This window comes from Anopheles aquasalis, chromosome 3 (assembly GCF_943734665.1).
Source record: "Anopheles aquasalis chromosome 3, idAnoAquaMG_Q_19, whole genome shotgun sequence".
Taxonomy (NCBI): domain Eukaryota; kingdom Metazoa; phylum Arthropoda; class Insecta; order Diptera; family Culicidae; genus Anopheles; species Anopheles aquasalis.
Window position 1 is genome coordinate 25,431,131 of NC_064878.1, and position 22,607 is coordinate 25,453,737.

The 22,607-nt window shown below is 50.1% G+C and overlaps 1 protein-coding gene across 1 annotated transcript in view; it reads left to right on the plus strand.

The window, feature by feature from the left end:
* The first annotated feature begins 1,471 nt into the window (after positions 1–1,471).
* Positions 1,472–22,607, plus strand: part of LOC126574963 (somatomedin-B and thrombospondin type-1 domain-containing protein) — a 30,767-nt gene continuing 9,631 nt past the window's right edge. The window contains exons 1-2 of the mRNA XM_050235406.1: positions 1,472–2,029; positions 13,791–14,250. Coding sequence (XP_050091363.1) covers positions 13,986–14,250 — 265 coding nt within the window. The 5' untranslated portion in view covers positions 1,472–2,029; positions 13,791–13,985. The remainder of the gene's footprint in view (positions 2,030–13,790; positions 14,251–22,607) is intronic.

Here is a 22,607-nt window from a genome sequence, read left to right on the forward strand (position 1 = left end):
GCACTCCATCTGCAGCAAAGTCAGCAGCACGCCTTTTTTGCATCCACCAGACAGCCAGCCAGCATGATCCCGCCAGGAACCGTACCATACCTTCTTGGTGCACCATTCGGCACACTTCAAAACCCCTGACGCATCTCACCATAAGACGCCCCTCACGCCTGTTCCGTGGTCTCATCCTTTCGCTTTTTTCGCCCCCGGCCCGGGGCACGCTGGTTTCGTTTATGATGTCCAACTCTCCTTAATCTCTCCTGCCCATGCCGGTCCCGCTGAAGCACCGTCCGAGGACGTTCGACATGCAGGATTTGCGTTTCACTCTCTGCGAACGCCGCTCACGAGGCGTTTTTTCCCCCTCCCTCCCGATGTTTTACTTCTCCTTCTGCTGCGGTGTTACTTTGGCGGTTGGTTCTTCTCCGGACAGGCTTACTGCCTTACCTGAGACAGGCCGCAGCATCCACCATCGCCACCATCATCATCTGAGGGCGATGTATGCAACCGGCGAGAAAAACCTAATGATTAATGGCACCGAGCCGAGAACGATCCAAAAGCGTACGCTCTGGGGAGAAGGCGAAGGAGCAGAAGCTCTGGTAGGGGAGGGTTAAGTGGAATTTCATTTTGTGGCTCGTTATTTTTGTGTTATCGTTGTGGCCGTCGCCCCCGTTTCGCCCCCTTTTTTTTGGGGTTGGGTTGGCGTTTGTTTGAAAAGTTCGATGTAAAGTATCCGACCGGCGACCGACTGACTGTCGAACGGATTACAAACGGATGCATACAGAGCAGCAGCCTTACGCCAGGGTCTGTCGCATATTCCCCTCTACCGTTCAAAGGCTGATCGAAGGCTCAACGAGCATCACGGGGATCGGCGTGCCGGCTCGTTTAAACTGCCATTAGGATAGATAAAAGCTGAATTTACCGAGATGGAAAGTGAATGAAATGGAGAAAGAGAGCGAGAGAGAGGAGCATTTCGTGCTTTAAGGCGACTCTGAAGGCTGGTTTAAACAATTGTCGTTAGAGAATCGAGATCGTTGAAGGACTTGCGAGCAGCAGCCCTTTTGCAGACACCGTTGCGTTCCCGGCCGCTTAAAACTCTTTGAATGACTTGTGGTTTATCTCTCCACGGTCTGTGCTAATGAAACCATAATTAGTGAACCTGTTTTAATAAACTCCCGCTTTTTGTTTAGCAACCACCTGGATAGGATCCACCTGAAATTGAAATGTAATTGTCAATTTACGTGCTAAGCGGCACCCGTACGGGGGAACTCAGATGATTCAGAGTGCGCTCACATCGCGACGAATACTTTGCTTCTCTTCGGTTCGGCTTCGGGATGAACACTCGCTCCCATGCTTATGCTACTGCTGCTGCTGCTGCTGCTGCTGCTGCTGCTGAAGGTTTATGCTACCGTGGACTCACTGGCGTGCTGGTGTTATGCTTTTGCTCTCGCGTCGCTTCATCTCGTACGGGCGCCTCCACGGCATTCATCTCTCGTACGCCGTACGGTGCGGTCGCGTGTGCGGTGACACAATCCAATCTCAATCAGCAGACCAGACCAGACAGCCCTTCCTTCCTGCGGTTGCGGTGTTTGCGGGCCAAGGTATCCAGTGCGTGCAAGTTAAAGTGTTCGATCCCGTTCCCGTTGTGGAGAGGTGGATTACGGGGTTTGTGGGAAATATTTATCGCAACTCCCGGTGCGTGATTTATGAATTGATGGTGGCACCAATCGTGGCCACCTTTGCCTTCTGTGCTGACCTGTGATTGTGATTGAGTGTGAGCGGTCAGTCCCGTGTGTGGTGCGTTGCGTTGTGATGCGATTGGTCTGATCCGTTTCGACCTCAGGATCTGTGGCCATCGGTTTGTGAACCTACTCGGTGTGGTTGTGAAGTGTAGAACGAGAGCTGAAACTGTGCACCGTAAACACGCTACACACAGGTTGATTAAACGTTGTGGAAACGTCTTTTAGTGTAACAACTGCATCACTGCAATCTGATTAACCGTCCGGAACCAGCGGAGTACCAGCAGCCAGACGGCAGAAGCAAAGTAAAACATTCGTCCCAAATTTCCATCTTCTATACCTTTGTAAATACATAATAAATCTCGAGTTTTAAAGAAAACACACTTTCAAAGTGGATACGATACGGTGCAAGGTGAAGGCCGGTGTGTTGATGGACTCGTTGTTTTTTAGAGTTGCTCTTCTGAGGAAGCTTTCACCGTTCCTCACCGTGCTTCTCTCTCATCGATACCTGATCGATGCAAACGGGTCTCGATCGCAGGTAAACAGACGGCTGCAAGTCAATCCTCAACGAACCGAGGGGCACCAGTTGGTCGTATATGTTTTGAATACGTTTACACCAAACGCCTCGGTCTGGTTCTGGTGGCTTGACGGCGTGCTGCTACATCGTGCATCCTCTTCGTTAAGGGTCACTTTGAAATTTGTTTTCCCTTCTTTTTTTGGTGGCAGACAGCGAGCAGGGTGTCAGCGAAGGTGCCAGAAACACCCCCAGAATGTTGATAAACATTGGCAGCAGCCTGCAGCGATGACACAGCGTTGCTGCACTGCACTGCTCGCTCGTACGGTCTCTCGTGTGGGTGCTCTCGTATCGTTTATGATGGCGGCCGGCGATAATGGCGTTTCCAGGGCAGAAGAAGCCAAGCCCCAAGCCTACGGGTGCAACGTTGCGATGGTGCGCGGTACAATTGGAGCTAAAAATAGTTACGAGGGAGCCCTTCCTGGGAGCAACCGTTCTGGTTCGATGGTGCTGTGAACGCATAGAACGCAAGGGTCATACCGGTTATGTGATGATCATGATGATGATGATGGTGCTATTTCTGTGCTGCTCAGTAAATTGCTTCTAGAGCAGTTGTATCGTTAGATGGTTTAAGGTGGCAATTAAAGATGATCGGTTTGAAGACAGCAACAAACAGGAAGAGGCTCATGGCGTACCTGGTCGATGTACGTCGAACTCTAGCGACTCCGGTGGTACCGTGTTCGATTCCACTCCGATAAACGGTGGCGGGGGGGGGGGGAGGTTAATTGTCCATCAACGAGGACGACGGACATCACAGGACGACGAGTCCGAGAGCTGTCAATTCTGGGTGCACATTGTGTAAACAAAGCAACCCATAAATTCCTCCAGAGGTACTCCTAAGATCCAATCAAAGTGGGCTTCTCTTTATCGACAGACGATTTTCCTTCAACGAACTCCTCCACGTTGAAGGGATTTTTGAACGCCCTCTCCCTTAACTCAATAAACACATCATTATCTTCTTTGCGGCTCGCCCATGTTCCGCATTCCGATAGCGTCACGTTCTCAGGTTCACCACTGACACCGACCTGGCATATAAAGATGGCAGAGCTTGAGCTACTGTGCTGCTGCCGCCCGAGGCTCTGTTGGAATTTCTATATATATTTTTTTTTGCACCGGCAGCAGCAGCAGCACGGTACCGTGACGACAAACCTTACCTGCCGGAATGCCTCTCAATTACGATTTCTTAATTTATTCCACCTCCATTAGCAATGATTATTCAAAAGTGAAGCCCACTGACAAAAATCTCTGACCACCGGGGCCCAAAGAAGGAAGGGAGGGTTACCTTTTTTAATTGCTTCACAAAACCCGCTGAACGGACGACTTCAGTGATGGGCTTTATTACCATCCTACCGTCGTGCGTCTTCCTGGTTGTTAGCTTTCCCGTCGAGAAAAAAAAACAACCCTCGAGATGAGGTCCATAATTAATTCGGCCCAAAAACCCTTTGGCCCCGGGTTGGCGCTGGTGATGATGGCGATCTCCCGACCCGTCCCGATCCGTCCCGGCAGCCTGTTCGTCCTGTTTCGTGCCTTGCCTATCGCTCTCCATCTTTGCTTTGCTTGCTTGCTTGCTGGTCTGATTCGTCTGATTCGTGGTCACCGTCAGCCAACACTTGTTGATGAATGTGGATCATCGTCGAGAAGCCCAACGGTTGGTTGCGTTCGCGTTCGCGCTTGTACGCTGATCATGCTGATGATGATGGTGTGATGAGGATGACCTCAGGCCCAGGCTCAGCCCCTTAGCTTCCATTTCCATTCGTCCTGCTTACTCTCTCTCGCTCGCTCTCGTAGCCACTTGACCTGCCATCGAGAGGTCCGGGCCAAGGCCAAGGTTCAGCAGGATGAGCAGGATTGCTGCTGCCGACAGCAAGGTCCGCACCGCACCCAGGCCCACAAGGGATTCATCAACGTTTTCTTGCGCTTCTCCTTCCTGGATTTTTTTTTTGAGAAATGTGTCAGATGGACAGGGAACCCCCGTGCGCGGTCGGAGAACGAACAAAAATTCGTTTCCAACTTCAACTTCTTCTTCTTCTTCGTCGGTCTGCCATTCATTTCAAGAGTTGTCTGCCTCCGATTATGTTGTGTTTAGGAACGAAAACGAACAGACAACACACAGTGACCTCAGACTCTTGGCTTCACTCGAAACTTAGGGGGCGATAAGAATGAAAAATAATTTCTTTTATACGCCTCATTTGTGAGCGATTTGATATCCGGGCCATCCAGTCGGGCAAAAGGTATATCGTCTCTGGCAGGACTAAGGCGCGCCTTATGCTATTCGCTTCGCATTTTTTTTCTTGTTTTTCCATTTTTTAATCTCAAAACGTGGCGGCAAACGAACAGCGGCGGTGAAGGCGGAAATTGTAAGATTGGCATCAGCCCTGGCACCGACTCCTGATCGTTCGAGGACGACGACACCACCGAGTGTGCGACTCCCTCCGACTGGTGCGTGTCAGGGTCATGTCGCTTTTTCCGAAAGAGGAGCGTGTACCGCACGTTAGATTGGATTTAATAAAAATGTCCGAAAACGAGGGGAAACATAATTTGAAATCTCAAATCTCCCTCCACTGTTCCCGGGGCCCGTCAGAGTGCCCCTCCAAAGGACCGCTCAAAACCCAAGTTGGCAATGAGTTTAAACATTTTAACCAAGGTGGCCCACCACACCGAGATTCCGGAAACTGAGTCAGCACTGAGTCGCTCCCGATCGCGCTACCTCGGTGGTTCTAATGATGTTTATCGGATTTAATGGATTTTTTTGTTGTTGTTTTTCCTGCCCTCACTTTTAATGGGTTGGGTCCGAAGGGGTCCTTCGCGCAGAGGAAGCTCGTAGAAACACACTTTTTTATGGGTCCACACAATGGCCCTGAAATTCTTTCTCATCTCCCATCAACCGTCGCACTTTATGGCGGTCGCGTACCCCACTTCAGACCCACACAGACGACGACGTGTGCAAGTGACCGGGATTGAATTTAGAGCGCTTTCTTCTTGAAATTCATAACCACAACACGTCACACGGTTTGCACACACCACCAGTACCATATTTTTTTTATACATTCTGAAGGAGAAGAAGGTGACAGCAAACTCATTTCAAGTCCGACAAAAGACCAAGCTACCAAACCAGGGAACCAGGAACAGGGACATGCTATAAGACTAAGACCATTCACGATCATGTCACGGTGACAGCAGGAGCTATGGAGTCGATTTGGCTGGCACTGACTCGGCCACTGGGTCACCAAACTCCACCTTGATGCAGTTCGGACGAGCGGTGCAGCACCTGCACCATAGCTTCCAAGGCAGAACCGTGGAATGAAAAAGAAAAACAGAATCTAACTCTACCAGCACCGTCGTTTGCTAAGCCTTTAGACGCCGTAATCCATTGGTCAGCAGCATGTGGCCAGTGCTATGAGTCTGGGAGCACACGATCACCTCCTTCATTAGCTGGGCCCTCCAAAGAAGAAGCAGAATGGGCCGTTGAGGGTACACAGTAATCACAACCATCAGCAAAGTTTGCGCTTAAAACGAAATTAGAGACTGGGATGAGCCTAGAAACAGACACACAAAGAGAGATAGCGAGAGAAAATGCGCGACTTCCGGTACTTGCGCACGGTTGGCGAGAGGGAAATTTCTCGTTTTCATTCACCGGTTCAAGGTTCTCCACCAGAAGCACCCCCGGAGTGGAGCGAGAGGCAAAAAAACTTTGAAACACAAAAGCACTTCTTCAAGTCCCAACACCGGCGAGCTCCTTCCAATCTCATCTCTGAGGGTTTTTTTTTGTCGGATTTTTAATTCATTTACGTGTCTGCGGGCAACCGGGGGAATGTGATTGTGACTGGAACTGGAATGAGAACTGGAACGGAAGGTTTCTTTTTCCCCTTTCCTTTCCTTTCCTTTCCTTTCCTTTCCGGCCGGGCCGTTCGTTATCAAATTAAAAACTTGTCTTCCTCGCTGGCAACGCCCGCTAGATCCTGGCCTGTACGAGAACGCGATGGAGAAGGTGAAGCCCCTTCGCGATTGCTTCGATTAAGTGGAGTCTCGAGGACATGTGAAGCCGAGATAGCCACTAGATGCTAGAGATACACTTACAAGCCGGGATCCGTGGGAAGATAGAGCGACCGCAAGCGACCGAAACTGGAAGCCTCGTGGCGCGATGAGAACCTGCGGCGTCTGAGAACCGCGGTGGTTGGTGCTTTTCCTTCTTCCCCCTCCCCCCGGGAGGGGGTAATCCTAGAACACCACGGAGCGGGACTCCTAGACGCGGCGCTATTTCGTTTCAAATTTATGAATGTAACCGAACACCGGCCATGAGCTGCGGTCCCTCGGAATACAGAATCAGAATTGGTTGCTACACAAACGCGCGTGGTGCCCGGTTAAAAAAGGGTTAGCCGTGGCCATAAGACACCTGCCTGGGGTTCCACTTTCGGAATTTCATCCCCGGAACCCCCGCGAGGGGTGTGTGGATCCGATTTATCAATTAGTTTGTGCAGCCAGCTAGCGCGAGGGTCTTGGCGACCACGTGGCACCCCTGGCCTGTCTGTGCCCGGAATATTGATTCTGGGTCCCCCCCAACCGAGAGTGCTTCCGTTCCAGCCAGACCAGACGGCTGTCCATCGTCGTCCACGTCGTCGTCCGTGTCCGCGCGATGTGCAAATTCGTTGGGATTTAATTAAAAACGGATCCATACCAAGCTGACGGCCAAGCCAGCCAACCCGGGGTGCTGCTGTTGACTGGCTATTGGCTTTATGAACTGCTGCTGCCACCTCTGGCCGCGTTGCCCCCACCCGTTCGTGTTCGAGTTCTCGTTCTCGTTCTCGGCGTGCGTTCCGATTAATTAATTGATTCCCGTGGAGCGGAAATGAGAAATAAAATGTGCTTTGCATAAATTATCGAATCGAATTGTGCGCGAACGCTAGGGGACTGTAAGCATGGCTCGGATGGCAGGATGGGATGGTGCGCCAAAATGCAACACGACAGCCCCTCGATGCCCCCCCCTCCCCGAGCGCGATGGACGATGGGCGCAAGCATAAAATATGCGCTCGTTAATGTGAGAATTTACGTATCCGCTAAGGGCTGGTGTGGCCGTTGGACGGCCGCTTGCACAGTAAATCATCACGATCGCAAGAGAATCCGGGGGAAGGGGTTTAATGGTGGCACGGCGATAGAACGTTGCCGTGTTCTGGAGCCGGAGGATATTGATTGAGCCATAAAATGGACTCGGCTCGCTCGGCTCCGGGTGTTGTGGTTTGAGGTGAGTCACACACCGCACTCGCTGGCTTGCTGTAAAATGGAATGCGAAGGAACAAGGGAGGTGCATTGGACAGGACAGGAACATAAATCATCAATTTAAATAAGCAGGAAATGTGAGAAGCTAGGCTTCTAGGCGATCGTGCTAGAACGAACGCACCGGGGCTCATTAGCGGCGAGTTGAGGTTGAGTTTGGACATATTTTAGTAACTATGCATCCTAGCTAATGCCTGCATTCAATAACCCCGGTGCCGTGCGTTAATAGACTCACCATTAACCATTGGCTGTTTTGTTCGATAGAGGGTCCACAAAGATCGATCGATCAACGGTTAATGAGGGTCGATCGGTTTCGCTTGACTTGTGGTTCTTCGTGCATCGTGGATATTTCTAATGAATGTCGAGAGTCTCTGTCGATGCATGGTTAATTCTGTCTTTGCATCTGTTGGACAGGTGTTTAGCATTTTACAACGTTCCTTTATGGTAATTGGAAACTGTTGTTATTGCCATCATTAGATATTCTTTAAACACTGCTGGTGCACTTTTGTGATTTTTTTTCATTGAATGTTTTGATTAATCTTGACATGTTATAGTTTATGTATCATAGTAATGCTCATTGTTTTATGTGTTAAATTGTGTTAATCAGTTTTTCTAGGCTTGTTTTCCAAGCATAGAAAAAGAGGAAGGCTTTTATAAGAAAAATAAAAATATAAGCTTATAAATTATACTGTTTTGATGATAGTTTGTAGAGTGCAATTTTTAGAATTGGTATTTAACTTGAACTACTTGAATTTATTGCACTATTGTGCAATTTTGAACATTTCTTCGACTTCATAAATCAAAGATACTCAATAAAATAAAATAATAGATGCAGGATCGCATTTAATTCTAAGCTCTATACAAGGACACTGAAAAGATCAATTCAGTTGCAAACTTTTGAAAAGCACTTTTGCTATAAGCTTAGCATACGAGCCCTGCATCATAAGATTCACATTGTTACAAATCGTTGAGTTGTTAATTTGCAATAAAAATGAGATAAAATAAAGAAAGAGTACTTAATGCTAGTCCTAAACTAAACCTACTTGCCACTTGTCTCCATCATAAAATTATCGATTGTTTGTTCGTCTAACTCGAAACTTCCGGAAGGAAGTTTACCCACAGCCCAGCAAATGCATTTCTTACAAAACAAATACAAACTCCTGTCCCTTGTGAGCCTTTTTACTTTCAAAGTAAATACCCCTGAACTGCTACAGACTGCTACCCTTGGGAACTGGCAGTTAGAGAAGAGAAAAGCGAAAGTAAGGCCAGGTGCCTGGCCCCCAAACAAGCAGGGAACTACGACACAAGGGCGCACACACGCTTATTGTTTAACTACTAATTCCCACAGTTCATCATCTACAGTAGGAGTATCCGATTCACACCTTTCACGATCCCTCGGGAGGAGTTTACAACGTTGCGCAAGCATGCACCGCCCACTAGGCTATCATCAAACCACCGCCAGATTATTTACGCTAACCATTTGGGGTCCGTTTGACCATCAATTTACACCTTTCGAGACAAATTGAGTATGACTCAAATGGACGGTCAGTTTGGAGGAAGGTTTGATTGCTCCCCGTGAAAGCCACCGTTTCTGATTGACCCACATTGCAAGGACATGAGTGACGACACCCCCCGGGGGAGTGGTAGAAGGTCCATGTAGGTGTTTCGTTGCTCTGTTGCTACCCAGTGTCTGTCTGGTGTGATTTATGGCATTGCAGTTCGTGCGAAATTCGTAACACCCATTATGACCCCATTAAAATGTGTGGCGCATGGAGTTGACGCCACCAACTCGTCGATCATCTCAGATCGAACGATCGAGACACTCGGTGGCTTCGGTTACGGCTAAAAGGGCCGCTTAACATTCCACCCTTAACGTAAAGGGAAGGTTATTTCTCAATCGTTCGCTCGCTCGCTGACCAATTATGGCATTGCTAACATTCAAAGCGAGCCCAAGCTCGATCCGAACCGGGGGTCCAAACGGGATTTTTCTTATTCCCCCGCTTTTCCCCAAACGTTCCACAACACGGTCGGCACACCATCGCCGATTATTGTGTCAGCTTTATGTTGGATGTGAAGCCAAAGGAATGCTCAAAAGCAGGGGGGGGGGGGATGTGGTGGGAGGAAAGGGTGCAGTGATCGGCATCGGCACCCTCCTCCCCTAGGCTTACCTCAATGCTCGCGCTAACGAATGTGTCAATCAAAAGGCATCAATAAGTCAAACAGGCATCGGCTTTCACGGGCTCCGGGGCATGATATAATAACGCTTACAGCTCGCGTCGTCGTCCCAGAGAGACTTGGTGCCATGTTCGTCATGTCACACCGCTGCCTCGCCTCTCCCGGGCGAACACTCTCTGGCTATCGGTGAAGCCACTTTCAAACTGTCATAAAAGTGCCACGCGAGAGACCATGGCATGCCCGACAGGTACGACGTGGTCTCGATCTCTCGAACTCCAACCGATCGTGGTCAACCGTGTCCCGGGTCTGTCACAGCCGCCGCTTCGAACGCTACCATGGAAACGTTCTTTTCTCGTTTCGCAGTGCAGTCTGCGGGTTGCGAGGTCAATATGTGGCTGGAGCGTACCATGGACACTGCGACATCCTTTTCCCACGTTATACGGGGAACCGGGAGACATATTTTTCCTAGATTGCAATCCTCGACGATTCGCCAGCCACCTGTCGGTCCACCTGGGATGCGACCCGCGATTGCTTGACAATTTTCTCTCGGACGAATGGAAAATGCATGAGCTAGGCGGCCGTATCGCATATCCTTTCCTATCCTAGGTATAACGTGTTCTTCGTCCCCTCTCTGTGCTGTCCAGAAGGCAGGAGTAGTTTCTATTGCACACTGGTCCACTGTCCGGAGAACCAAATAAAACATTCAAAACGGAGAAAACGAGAGAAAATGGTTCTGGGAAAACAGAAATATAAAGGCGGAAAAGGGGAAAAAAGGAAAGAAAGAAAAACGAACGACAGACGACGGAAGTTAGTGGAGCGAAGCGTGCGCTATTGTAAGGTCCATGGTCCCTTGGTTGCTTGGAAGACGGCAGAGCCTAGCTGACAACGACAACGGTGACATCGCTCTTTCCCTCCTACAAGATGATGCCTTATCGCACAGAAGGAATGGAGTCTGTGACAAAGTTTTGTGACCGTTTGCTTCCCGGAAAATGCAATCCCTTAAGATGCGTCCACGTTGGGCACTCACGTTGGTTCGAAGTTTACTTTCCACCGTTTGGCCTTTTGACCTGCGAGTCTCTGTGTCTGTATGTCCAATTTTAATACATCTTCTACCAGAGTTCCGGTCCCTGCTTCGCTGCAACTGCTCGGGCAATCAAATTGGGATTAAAATGGAGATTCGCACAACGCCGAGACCTCCTGCAGTGACTACCATCTTAGCAGGATTCACTCCCGTCCCAAACAATACACCATGATAGGTAGAAAGCATTATGACAGAGTGACCGACTCGTGATATCTCGCATCTCGCGGTTCGATTGTTCCCATTTCACGGCACGGCTTGGTTGGCATATCTGACAGCTTCGGCCATTCGGCGATCGGATCGTTTGTCAGATGAAGAAGCCATGTACTTCCTACGCTCCAAACCAGAACGGGATGCGATATCATGCCATGTGCCTCATTCGATCAGTTAATTCACTGAGGGAGCAGAGCTTATCCATCGCTCCATGCTACGGTGCTGCCCTCCTCCAGATCGGACAATTTGAATTGTAAATCGAACTGCCAGAGAGGATGAACAAGCGTTCGCGTGCATCATACCGTGATGTTATGTCCAGCCGAGTGTCGCTTGTCGAAGTCAGAGCCCCAGACTCACCGATTCCCGATGGAAGGTTCCAAAGGGACGGGGGGGCAGGTGAGCCATGGGATGGACATAAATCTTCCCCAGCATCGACACCGCAGCGGCGGTCAGATTAACTTTCCATGTTCTGTTTTCTACCCGAATGAGCACCCGACACCCACTCGTCGATCGTGTTTCGTCCGGAAAAGAAGAAGAAAGAAACCCCCGGCTTGGGGGGTTAATCCCGCGGAACCTCGGAACTGACCAGCACCAGCACATCGTCCATCGATAAGCACCCTTATTTGGGGGAAAAAACCGAGCACCAACTAACCAATCTGAATCCGGGACCAGAGGGCCAGAGAGCGCTCTATCGAGCTTCTCCTTTTTTTTTTTTTGGGGGGGGGGGGTATGAGGAACAACAGGAAGTGGTAGCCACAGTGAGCGGATGAATGGAATACCGATTACCTCCCGGTGGTGGACCACGTCGCCACGGACTCCAGGGGATTGTGACATCTGGTTACTGGGTCTCCAGTTCGGGCGGCGGATGGCCATTAGCCTTGTGGTCCCCTGTATCGGATATCGGAACTGTCACCAAGATAAGCGCTTCCTTTTTGGGGGATTTTTCGGTGGCCAAAAGTAGGCATCGGACAACAAATCACATCCACCGGGGTCGGGGACTGAACAACCTACGCAAAAGAAACACGCCAAGCGGCGATGCAGCGGCAGTGAACGAAATGAATGAACCGAAATTTGAAGTTCCGAGGCTCCTCTATCTTGTGCTGACTTTCTACCTTCATTATTCAGGCCGGCGTTAACACTCGCCAAAGCCTCTGCCCAGTGCCAGACTGCAGAGGTTTAGTTCACCCGGGCTGGCTTCTGCTGTGCCTTCTTATCTTCTCTTCTATCAATCTTCGGAAGGACCTCAACGCTCATGGTGGCGTCGCCGTGTATGTGGGAGGGCCGTGTTGCTGCGGGGAATAAATTAGCCTGACCCCAGAGCCAGTGAGATGGTTCCCGGTGTGAAGATAGATAGCGAAGGCCTTTCACCAACCACGGCCCGGCCGGTCTCGGTAATTCGTTTGTGCAGATTTTGGTGGCATTAGCGTGTTTGTACTTTCGGTGAGATGGTTTGAAGGAGCAGAAGCGGAAGACGGTGAGGATGGGACTAACTCCTGGGGCCCGCCCGGATCCTACACGTTAATGGGTTACTCTCTATCTTGTCTCGGAGCTCGTTAAGGTTCCGGTTTTGTTGCGGCGCGGTCTTCCGGTGTGGTGTTCCAGTAATCCATCAGCATGAGCCTAGTCGGCCGGAGTCGGCGAGCATTTGCATGTCGCAAGCGACGCTCAGGGCCTCCTGGTGTCCTGTTGAAAGACTTTAGGACATGGCGTCGACAAATTGCAAAGTTAATGCGCTTCTCCAAAGGATTACCTTTGTACCTTGTGGCGTGGCGTGTCGTTCCCCTGGCTTCATTCATCAGTAAAGGAGCGGTGTTTCGCTGATTAAAAACCGGAATTCGAACGATCGATGTAAGCTGGTGAAAGAAGAAAAAAAAAAGAGAAGCAAAGGGAAGAAAAGGGTGGCTAGGAGCCGACAAAAATATAAAAATTTATCGTCAATATATATTCGCGTGGAAAAGTAATTTAGCCCCGAATACCGATAACGCATGAATGTCAGCAATATTTCAAAGCCTGCCAGCCATTGGTGGCTCGGGGTTGCCGCATCTTCTCACCACCGGAATTCCTTTGCCATCCAGTCCCTCAAATCATTCCGCTTTTGGGTATCTTTTTGGTTTTCTTTTTCTTTTTTTTGTTGGTGGGTCCTTTGGATTCCGTTTTTCGACATTTTTTTTTTCTTCGAATCTCTTGCCGGCTCCACAGCAACCTTTCGCCGGCATTTATTTGCCCCCCCCCCCCCACCCCCGGAAAACGATTGACCCCCAAAAGAGGCGACTTAAGCCAAGGCGGACCGACTGCACAGGGGAAGAAAGGCGCGGTTGGAAGTGACCGCGCGGAAGAATTATAGTGGCAGGATCATCGATGGTGACAGCAACGGGAAGGAGGCGGACGGAACGGACGGAAGAAAACGAACAGATAAAGACTCCGAAAGGATGGTTCGGTTCGGCCCTACACCCAATTACGATTTGTGATTTAATACTCATCGTTTTCCTTCACTTTCCGGTTGCAATTATATTGTACCAAAGGAGCATCTCCGGTGGTGGTGGGAGGCCGCGTGGAAGAGGGTTGCGTTTTGCAACTTCTGTCCCTAGCATCCCTCCGCCGGGGGGAAGGGATGATAAAAAGGATGAGAAAAAAAGGGAAAAGAAAATGAAGAAAGCAAGCAATTTATTATCGCGGTTCGCGCGATGCCCACCGTAAAACTCTCTCTCTCTCATACTCTGCGTTTTTTCTCTCTCTGATTCCATTTCGCACGCAGGAAGCAAATTGCAGCATCACACAGCAGGCCCCGTTCGCTCACTTGGAGGCTCCCTCTTTCGGTTGGTTGCTGGGTTGCGCCAGGACGGCTGTACCGTTTCATCGCTGACCGTTTAATCGGTTCATCATCACCGAGCAGCAGCGCAAGTTCGAACAGAGATACCAGGCCACCCCAACAACAACAACAGAGCGCGCAATGGGTGCAAAATGGGGCACAGTGAGCGCACAGTACGTGCTGACCGCGGTGCTGCTACTGCTCGCGCTGCTGACCGAGCAGGGCGTCCACGGTGGTTCGTGCCGGGAGGCGACCCTCTGCTGCAACGGGCGTGACTCGTCGTGCGTCGTACAGAAGGCACCGCTGAACGCAATCATCGAGGATCTGAACGATAAACCGTGCTACTGTGATCATGCCTGTCTCAAGCTGGGCGACTGCTGCGATGACTTCAAGTCGCACTGCGGAGGTAAGTAAGGGGAAGAGGGGGCGTTGGGGGGTTAAAGGGTGGACCCCCTTCCGGGGCCTGGCGGGTGTGCCGAGTCGTGTGGCTTCGAACGGAAATTACTGCTTCCGATAGCGGTCGTGCTTCGATGCTCACAGCGCGTTGTTTAGAGAAGCAAACTCCATATAGGTAGTGGTGTGCGGTTACTGTTGCTATCGAAGTACGCTACGTTGGTAAAGGGCAGCATGCCGGGCGTTGTCAGTCTGTGGTCCAGATGGAAGCGCATGGTTTGCAGCTTTTCAGGAATTTACTCATAATTTTGAGACAAATATTCGATTATAACGTGATAAAAAACACCCAAAACAATGAAAAGCTATTCATCGACTGCATTTCATTAATCAGCAAACAAATTCTGGTTATCGAAATTCCCAGGCATTCGCTTATCTCGGCCATCAATCAAGCTTTATCAATCAAAAACGGGGGAAAAATGCAGAAACAGTTGCAAAATCTACCTTATTTGATTGCACGATAGTTCCACTGATTGCCGGACTGTTGCACTCGTGGCCCCGTATCCGGAGTTATTTATTGAGAAAATGGAAATCCACCATTCCATTCCAATTCCAGGATTCACCGAATTTCGCGGAAAATCCGGGAGAGAAAGTATTTTTTAATTTACATTTCGACCCCACTTTTTGATTGGTTTATTCGCTTGTTTCGGGGATGCAATCAGCTTTACCACGAAAGGTTTATGGCTGCAATTGGGACTCCATCCGCTCCGCGGGGAGCTAAATCCGCATCGCTTCCACCTGATTGGCTGCTATCTTGGCGCTCGGTGTGCAGCCAGCGGGCGCGTCTGGGTGTATGTGTCTGGGTGGTATGATTGTTTCGTTCCGATCCATTCATCACGCCATCGGTGACGATTAATCAGAGTAAAAGGTTGCGGTGCGCTTCCCGGGCACCTAAAACTTTTCCCCCGATAACGTTTTTCGGGAATCCTTCGGCACCGCGCTGACCATTAGTCAACGGGCTCGCTAGTTGAGCCGCAAAATGATAAATACACGCGCGGTTTGGTGCGCACGCAACGCACGCCTGCAACTTAACGGAGCCACTCGATTGGAAAAGGATCGCGTCCGTCCTTCCCGCATGGATCGATCGATCGATGTTCCTGTTCGACGCGAACCATTAATCCCCCGGTGGTGCGGCACGTCGTGAACAACCCCCCCCTCCCCGGGCGGGTATCTCTGGTTCCGCTTGAGCGACATAAGTAATTGGAAAGTGGTGAAAATGGACACCATCACGGCGGTGGTGCAGATAACGCGCATAAAAGCGGAAAAGGATTAGGAAGCATCAACAGCGACAATAAATTCTTTCGCAATCTCAGACCCTCGGACTTCCTCCGCACGTATTTGCTGGTGGAATGTTGGGTTTTGTTTCGTTGGAAAATCATTTCCTATTTTTGCTGCTTCGTCTCGCTTGAGCAAACGCCGACCGAAAAGGGGAATGGTGGAATGGAAAAAGGTCATCGAGCGAGCGACCAGGGGACCCGGAACCGGGACCGGTCATTGCTGCAATGATTGCATAATTAATCGTGATGCTGCGTGCGATGAATCAACGCACAGGCCGCTACACAACCGATCATAAATCACGCAGCACTCCTCCGGGATGCATCGGCCCTTGTGCTTCGGTCGGGGTTTGATATTATTTATAGGAGAACCTCGGCTTGCAGCCCTCCCGAACCCTGGATCTCTTTCGATAGCTGGTGCTCCGGATTGCGGATTGGAAGCTGGCCCCAAAAACCGCTTCCAAACCATGCAGCAGCGTGGCGGTACTTGAGCGAATGGTGGAAACGTTTCAACAGACAGCAGCATCGGGGGTAGATTTTGGGGCCTTTTACGAACTCATCCGCCGGGGTGGCCAGCAAGCCAGCGTCCGGAACCGTTACGATAGTGCACCCTGCAGCGGCCCAGCAGTTGCGTCACCTGCCAGCCTAATTCCCAGGTCTCCCAGGCTGCTAACGATGGTGCCAATGCTGATGCTGATGCTGGTGCTGGTGGTGATTTGTTTCGAGTTGAAAAAGTGCGTCCGCATGGGGCATTAGTTGTCATGCAGTTATCCCATTATTTATTGAAATGTTCACCGTTGCTGAGGGTAATTTATTTGCATCTCAAATGAGAACCCACCCCATCGCCATGGCTGTATGGCTGTGTCGCCGGTTTTTTGGGACTATAGGAACGAACGGAAAGGGGAGCATTTTTTTTTGTTATCTTTGCGCTTTTGGACGAGTGAAGAACGAAAAACAATTTTCTATCCCAACGAAACTCCTCCGAAACTCATCTCCTGCCAGTGCCAGGGGATGAAAAGCTTCACCTCGCTGACGACATCAACCCGTGTACCCGTGCGACCCTGACACACCCCGCAGTGGCATAGTTTATGAATAAGTTGATGCTACTACTACCCCTGTCACCCCTTGAATGTAAAAATTCAAACAAAACCACACCGTAAAATAGCCATTTCCGGTCGTCTAACTAACTTCCTTTCAGCTTCTGCTCATTGGGTGCGGTTCGGTGTGGAGCCCAGCTCTCACTTGGTGTGACACTCGAGAGACACCCGCACCCGGCGCAGCATCCGTCCTAAAGAGAGGACGAAATGAAATTCATGAAACACCACCCATTCCACTTCCTTCCTATTCCGTCAACTCGTAAACTTTTTACTCCCCGCACCAAGCGAGCGCGGGCGCGCGCGCGCGCGAATGGAAAAACAAAATGACGAAAAATGGAATATAAATGAAAATGGTAATACGGTGACGATACGGCACTGGGAACGCCACCGTCACAGACCGGGAGCGGTGAAGCTCGTACCCGGGGGAGGGGACCTCTCTTTTCGGTTACTTGCTTTTTGTGGTTGTTTTTCTTCTCGTCGTTGTCGTGGTTGCCGTGGTTTTTTTTATCAGTTGTTTTAGGCTATATGCTCTCTTCAAACTCCCATCCAATAGGTAATACCCCTTTGCGCTTTTTTTTTGTGCGGTGGAGAGCGGAATGGGGAAAATAGATTGGTCTGCACCCAGGGTCTGTGCTGTGAGGACCTTGGAGAGACACTGGGTGTACTTGTGTTTACTTGTGCAAAGTTTCGATATGAAATTGGATCTCCTGACGTGGTGGTACCTGCGGGGGTATCTTTTGTGAGCACCCAGCATCAGTGTCCTTTCTCTGTCCGGACAGGTAGCATTATTGGCTGACCGTGACGGCGGCGACTAGTTGCGAGATGCGAGGTGACATTTGAGCTTTTACGACGGTATACTACTTTTAGAGTTTTCCAATATCCAATTGCGTTCGATGGTCGATGGAAAATGGCATTCCATTCGATCGCTCTATGCTGCTCCTTATTTGCTACGTAATGCAGCACTATACTAACAGTAATTGCGTCTTGTAGCCAGAACAAGCGTTGCTCATTTGAGAGGTAGGTTAATTGAGAATTCATAGATCAATGGTTCGATAGCGGTTGCTGCTGAGACACATCCTTAGTAGTGCTTTGATGCTAGAATCCATCACAAATGAACTCATTTGTGCACAGCATAGAATATGCAATGCCCTCTGGTGTGTGTTAACAAGGCATACGGGATAGGCTGTCGTCAGAAATTAATCTTAGACATACTACAAATTTGTAAGACAACAGATTTATAATTACCACCCTCGTTATGCTCCGTGTTAGTTACACTTTGCTGACTTAAGATTGGATTAATTTATGGCATTAGTTCTCTCAACATAAGTTAGAACCATATAATAAATGGAATTGAACAGCAGCAGTGCTGCTCATTCTCTGCAATTCATTATTCATCTCGCATGCTAGCAAAGGGGAAGCCCCACTCCACTCGACTTCTCGAGCAGCGCGAGCGATCCTCTAACGATCCGTTGCACAAACCACCATTTGACTAACTTCCAGGGAAAACGTTCATTCGTTCGTGCACCAGAGAGAAGTCATTTGCAGAAACTGGCAAAGGATAGAATATTCATTTCCTATCTGGCTTCCGGTACGCCAAGCAGCAGCACCAGGCACCATTTCCTCCACCACCAGCACCAGCTCCATTCCCGTGTACCATTAATTCGTACCATCAACACTTCAAAAGGAATGGAACAAATGTTTTAACTGATTGAGTGCACTGAATGCATAAAACATCCTCCATCATCCATCAACGCGCTGGGCGTTTGGTACGCGGCACGCTCTCTCTCTTGCTTGCACTCTGATGATCTGACCTCGGTTTCGAACCCGCCTCCAGCGGTTGGCTCCATCCGGATCAATCTCATTAAAATCCCGCGTACCCATGGTGCACATTTCGAAGACGAGTGAGACCTTGGAACTTCTCCTTCGCCCAAGACCGAAGCCCGGTGGTGGCCGTGCACCAAAAGGACATTTTCATGGTGTGCAGATGTTTGATCGGTGCGTCCGGATTGGACGGGGAAAAGGGAGGGGTGGGAGGATTGATGCTTTAAGCCGATTGCAGAGAAATGCAAATTTTCAATAATTCATAAGAAGCAGCAGCGGTTCGCTCATCTGAAAGGCATCTTTTCTTGGTTCTGTTCATTTCCTCCTCGCGTACGCTCTCCCCTTCTCCTTGCGACACGTACACCATTGGCATTGACCGTTTGCAAACGATGCGGCGATGTGGTACGTGTCTGTAATGCAGAGAACCTGAGCTTTCCTTCATCTTCAGTCCGTCGGTTTTGCTGTTCTTTGACATCGTGTGTGCCGTGCCGTCACACGATGCATTCTCAAGAGGCCCCCGGGGGGGGGGGGGGGGGGGGGGTGGTGATCTACGCATGACCGGCCCTCGCCCTGGATAGATCTTCTCGCAGCTGAACCAACGAACGAACGAACCTGGAGAGCCACCGGAAACTGGCCGAACGGAACGGTGTGCGACAGGAATAATAATAATTCAATATTGTATTAATTCCACTCGAGACGACCTCCCCCTCTCTTCCCAGGTTGCTTGTGGTTTTGTTTGCCCTCTTAGATCTCTTCAGAGTCTTTCAAGGCAGATGCCCCATGACTCATCAGACCGCTTCTGTAAGCACTCCACCGGAGAGTCTCGGATTGTGCTTGACTCTATCCGTCCGACGGACGACCTGACCAAAGGCGGCGACCCTTAAGCAACGCTAGCACAATTTGTAAGACAAACAGTTTAACTTGAAGATAATGAAGATTGGTTTGGATTCCTGTAACCTTCAGCCCAGCCCAGCAGCCGACACCGTGGTGGCCCCGGGCATCAGCTGGCCTAAAGTTTTAGACTTTTTGCTCAGCCTCCGGTCTCCCAGGGAAGTGAGGTGTTTAACATCTAAATTACTCCCTTTCGCCTCTGTTTGCACGCTTCGCTGTAAATAATTTACGCCTTCGCCTTTCTGGTACGAGCCTGGCCACAGACCAGCACAGCAGCAGCAGCAGCAGCCCGTCAGCAAATTGGCCGCATCTCATTGACGAAACTCGACGACGGCGACGACGGCAAGGCTGGGCAATTTTGCAAAATGCCAGCTCCGCCGGAAGTTTGTGGCGGAAGCTGCTAGAGTGAGCGCTCCGACGCTGGAGGTGGAGATTTTCGGTTCAGGCACGGTTGAGCGATTCCACCAGACAGCGGCCTGGAGTTCCTAAATGCGGCCGGCGCTAAGGCGGCAAAAAGTTTCGCTTCACTGATTTGCAGCCAGCGCGATCAGTGGGGGGGATAAGGGATGCGTTGCAGGCTAACAAAAAAAAAAGAAATGTGCTATGCTGTGCGTCATCCTCCTCCACGTCGGCTCCAGGGGGGCTCATTTACAATTCTTGTAAGTTGCTTGATATGCGAAGATTGGCTGCAGGGCTGCCAAGGGGTTGAATTATGCATGAACGGCGGATGCATAGAGGATGCGCTTCGGGCTACGGGCTTTTTGAGGGAGGAAAAAAACAACACTCCGCCCAAGAAGAAAAGCTCTGCCAGAACAATTGATCGTCTTAGGATCGTCGAGTGGAGTTGTCGAGAAGGAATGCAGTAGAACAAACTTCGGGAAAGTTTCAATGGGGATTTTGAGCGATTCTTTTAATTGATTTCGAAACAAAAATTCGTCTTGAGTGGAGCGATGCGGAATATTGCGAATGGATCTCGCAATAAGTTCTCGGCGGCCGCGGTGAGTCTGACACTGCGGACCTTGCTGCGGTAATGCAAATCCATTTGTTACCTCGGCTACATATTCCATTCCTTGTCGACTCCATTAGCAGCAATGGTTATGCAGCTACATACATAGACCCCTTGCTCCATTTCACACTCCCTCTCTCTCTCTCTGTCCTCATTACCTTTAGCACAATCCTGCAGACTGAAGTACCTTAGCTTTGGTGTCCCTAGTCTGCTAGTAGCGTCCAGTGCGATTATGGTACGTGCCTTGTTCAAAGGATTGCTGTAAAAGGATTGTTCACTTATTCATAGACCAGCGCCAGTACCTGGACCATACATACGGGAACTGTCCACTCCTGTGAAGCAGTGCTTGTCAGAGCGGGACCATTGGATTAACTGGGCACGTCCTTCGCCATATTATCAAATGCCAGCGTCGCCGCTAGGATCATGCTCATTTCGGAACTTGTCACATTGGGCTTACATTTTAACAATTTTATACCCATAAAAAACCAGCTCACCAGTTCGTCGTCATTGTCCACTCGAATGGATCGCGGTTTTTACCCTCGGTCCCTTAAAGCGGATTAATACTTTTAATCTTTTTGGACAGAAAAAAAAACCTCTGCGAAAACACGATTCTGGACCGGACTTACGGACAGAGGGATGAGAAAAAGAAGAAGCTGCAGGTTGATTCTTATCAGGATCTGGAAGGATCAAAGGGAAAACGCTTTTGCAGACGGAGGGAATGAGGGACCTTTTACTGCTCCATTTCGATCCCAGTATCCCGCCGTGTTGTCGACTTTGTAGGATTCGATTTTGGGCCACCGAGCCAGGGACCAGAGAGATTCGATACTACGGTATTGCCCGAACCCGGGCGGGGACGGAGACCGCGAGTTACCTTTTCGGCTGATCATCGTCATTCGCTGCTGGTTTTGTGGTTTCGGTTCGGTGTTGTTTTTTTGGGTTTTACTCTGCGCGTGCTGTCCACTTCACTGCGCTTATCTTATCAGAAACTCCCGCTCATCCCCCTTCCCCCCCCCCCCCCTCCCCCCAAAAAGGGACACCATTATCCTTTGTTCATTTTGTAGTTTGGCTTTTTGGAGTATTTTTGCCGGGGAATCGGATCGGGAATCGGATCGGATTGAGCCCTGGGCTGCCCGGTAAAGTTGTAAAGCTAGCGTTGCTGTGGTCTCGCTATTTTCTCGTGCTATGATTTGTGAGCTTCTGTGCTGGTGCGGGCGTGCTTGCGTGCTGAGTGTGCTTTCGAACCATCCGCTTATCATCTGATTAAAACATGGAATCCGGGGCTCACATGCCAACCATGCCATGCATCAACCTACGCTCACATGTGTCCCTTTGCCTGGAATGTTACATTTCAATAACTCATGGGCGTTCCCATTCGGAAGAAGAAAAACATGTTACCCTTCGTACGTCATCATTACGCAAACAACTCGCTATATGCCATGCTGTGCTGGACCTGAACCTGGGGCGGAAAGGAGGATTTCGTTTACAAAGGTCGAACAGTTCGTCGAGCCCCTGATTCGGAGAACCGCACAAGCAGCTCGCCGGCTTGACATTCCATGCAATGCGCATTCGTATGTGGAATCATATGGCATGGAATGGAATGGTTGAATCGTTCGCGTGCGCCCCTAAGCCACCACGCTCTTTACCTATGCGTGTGCCGTTCCCTGGAATTCATAGAGCCACTCTATGGCAACTGCAAAACCTTAAAGGCCACAGTGGCCACACTGTTTGCACAATCTCTCGCGCTGGCGGTGGCGGTGTCACTATCAAAAGCTAATTATGATAAGTGTCGATGCTGTCGGTACCGTGACTCCTTCCACCAGTCCGCTGTGCGTGATCAGCCCATGACGGCACGCCACGGAACGGTGCGACCTAATCGCACCCCACCGAGCCGAGCCACACGATTTCGCGATTCAAATGTTGTTCTACAAACTCTGGCACTCCGGGCACTCTGGGAGGTGGGCATATTAGGCCAAACCACACACCTTACTGGAGTTGGAGCGTACTGCACTGCATGCCCCCGAGAGTCAATCACCTTTTGGCATGCAATCCGCGACCCCGTGGTCCGTGCCCTGGTCAATGGAATCCATGGCGCCACGCCGTGCGAAAACAGGGAAAACATCATTCGTTACGCCCAATGCTAATCATAAGTAAAGGCCTGGTTGGGAATGGTTCGCTAGTGGTTTGCGACTTAAGGAGGAATGTTTACAGCGAATAAAGGTAATAA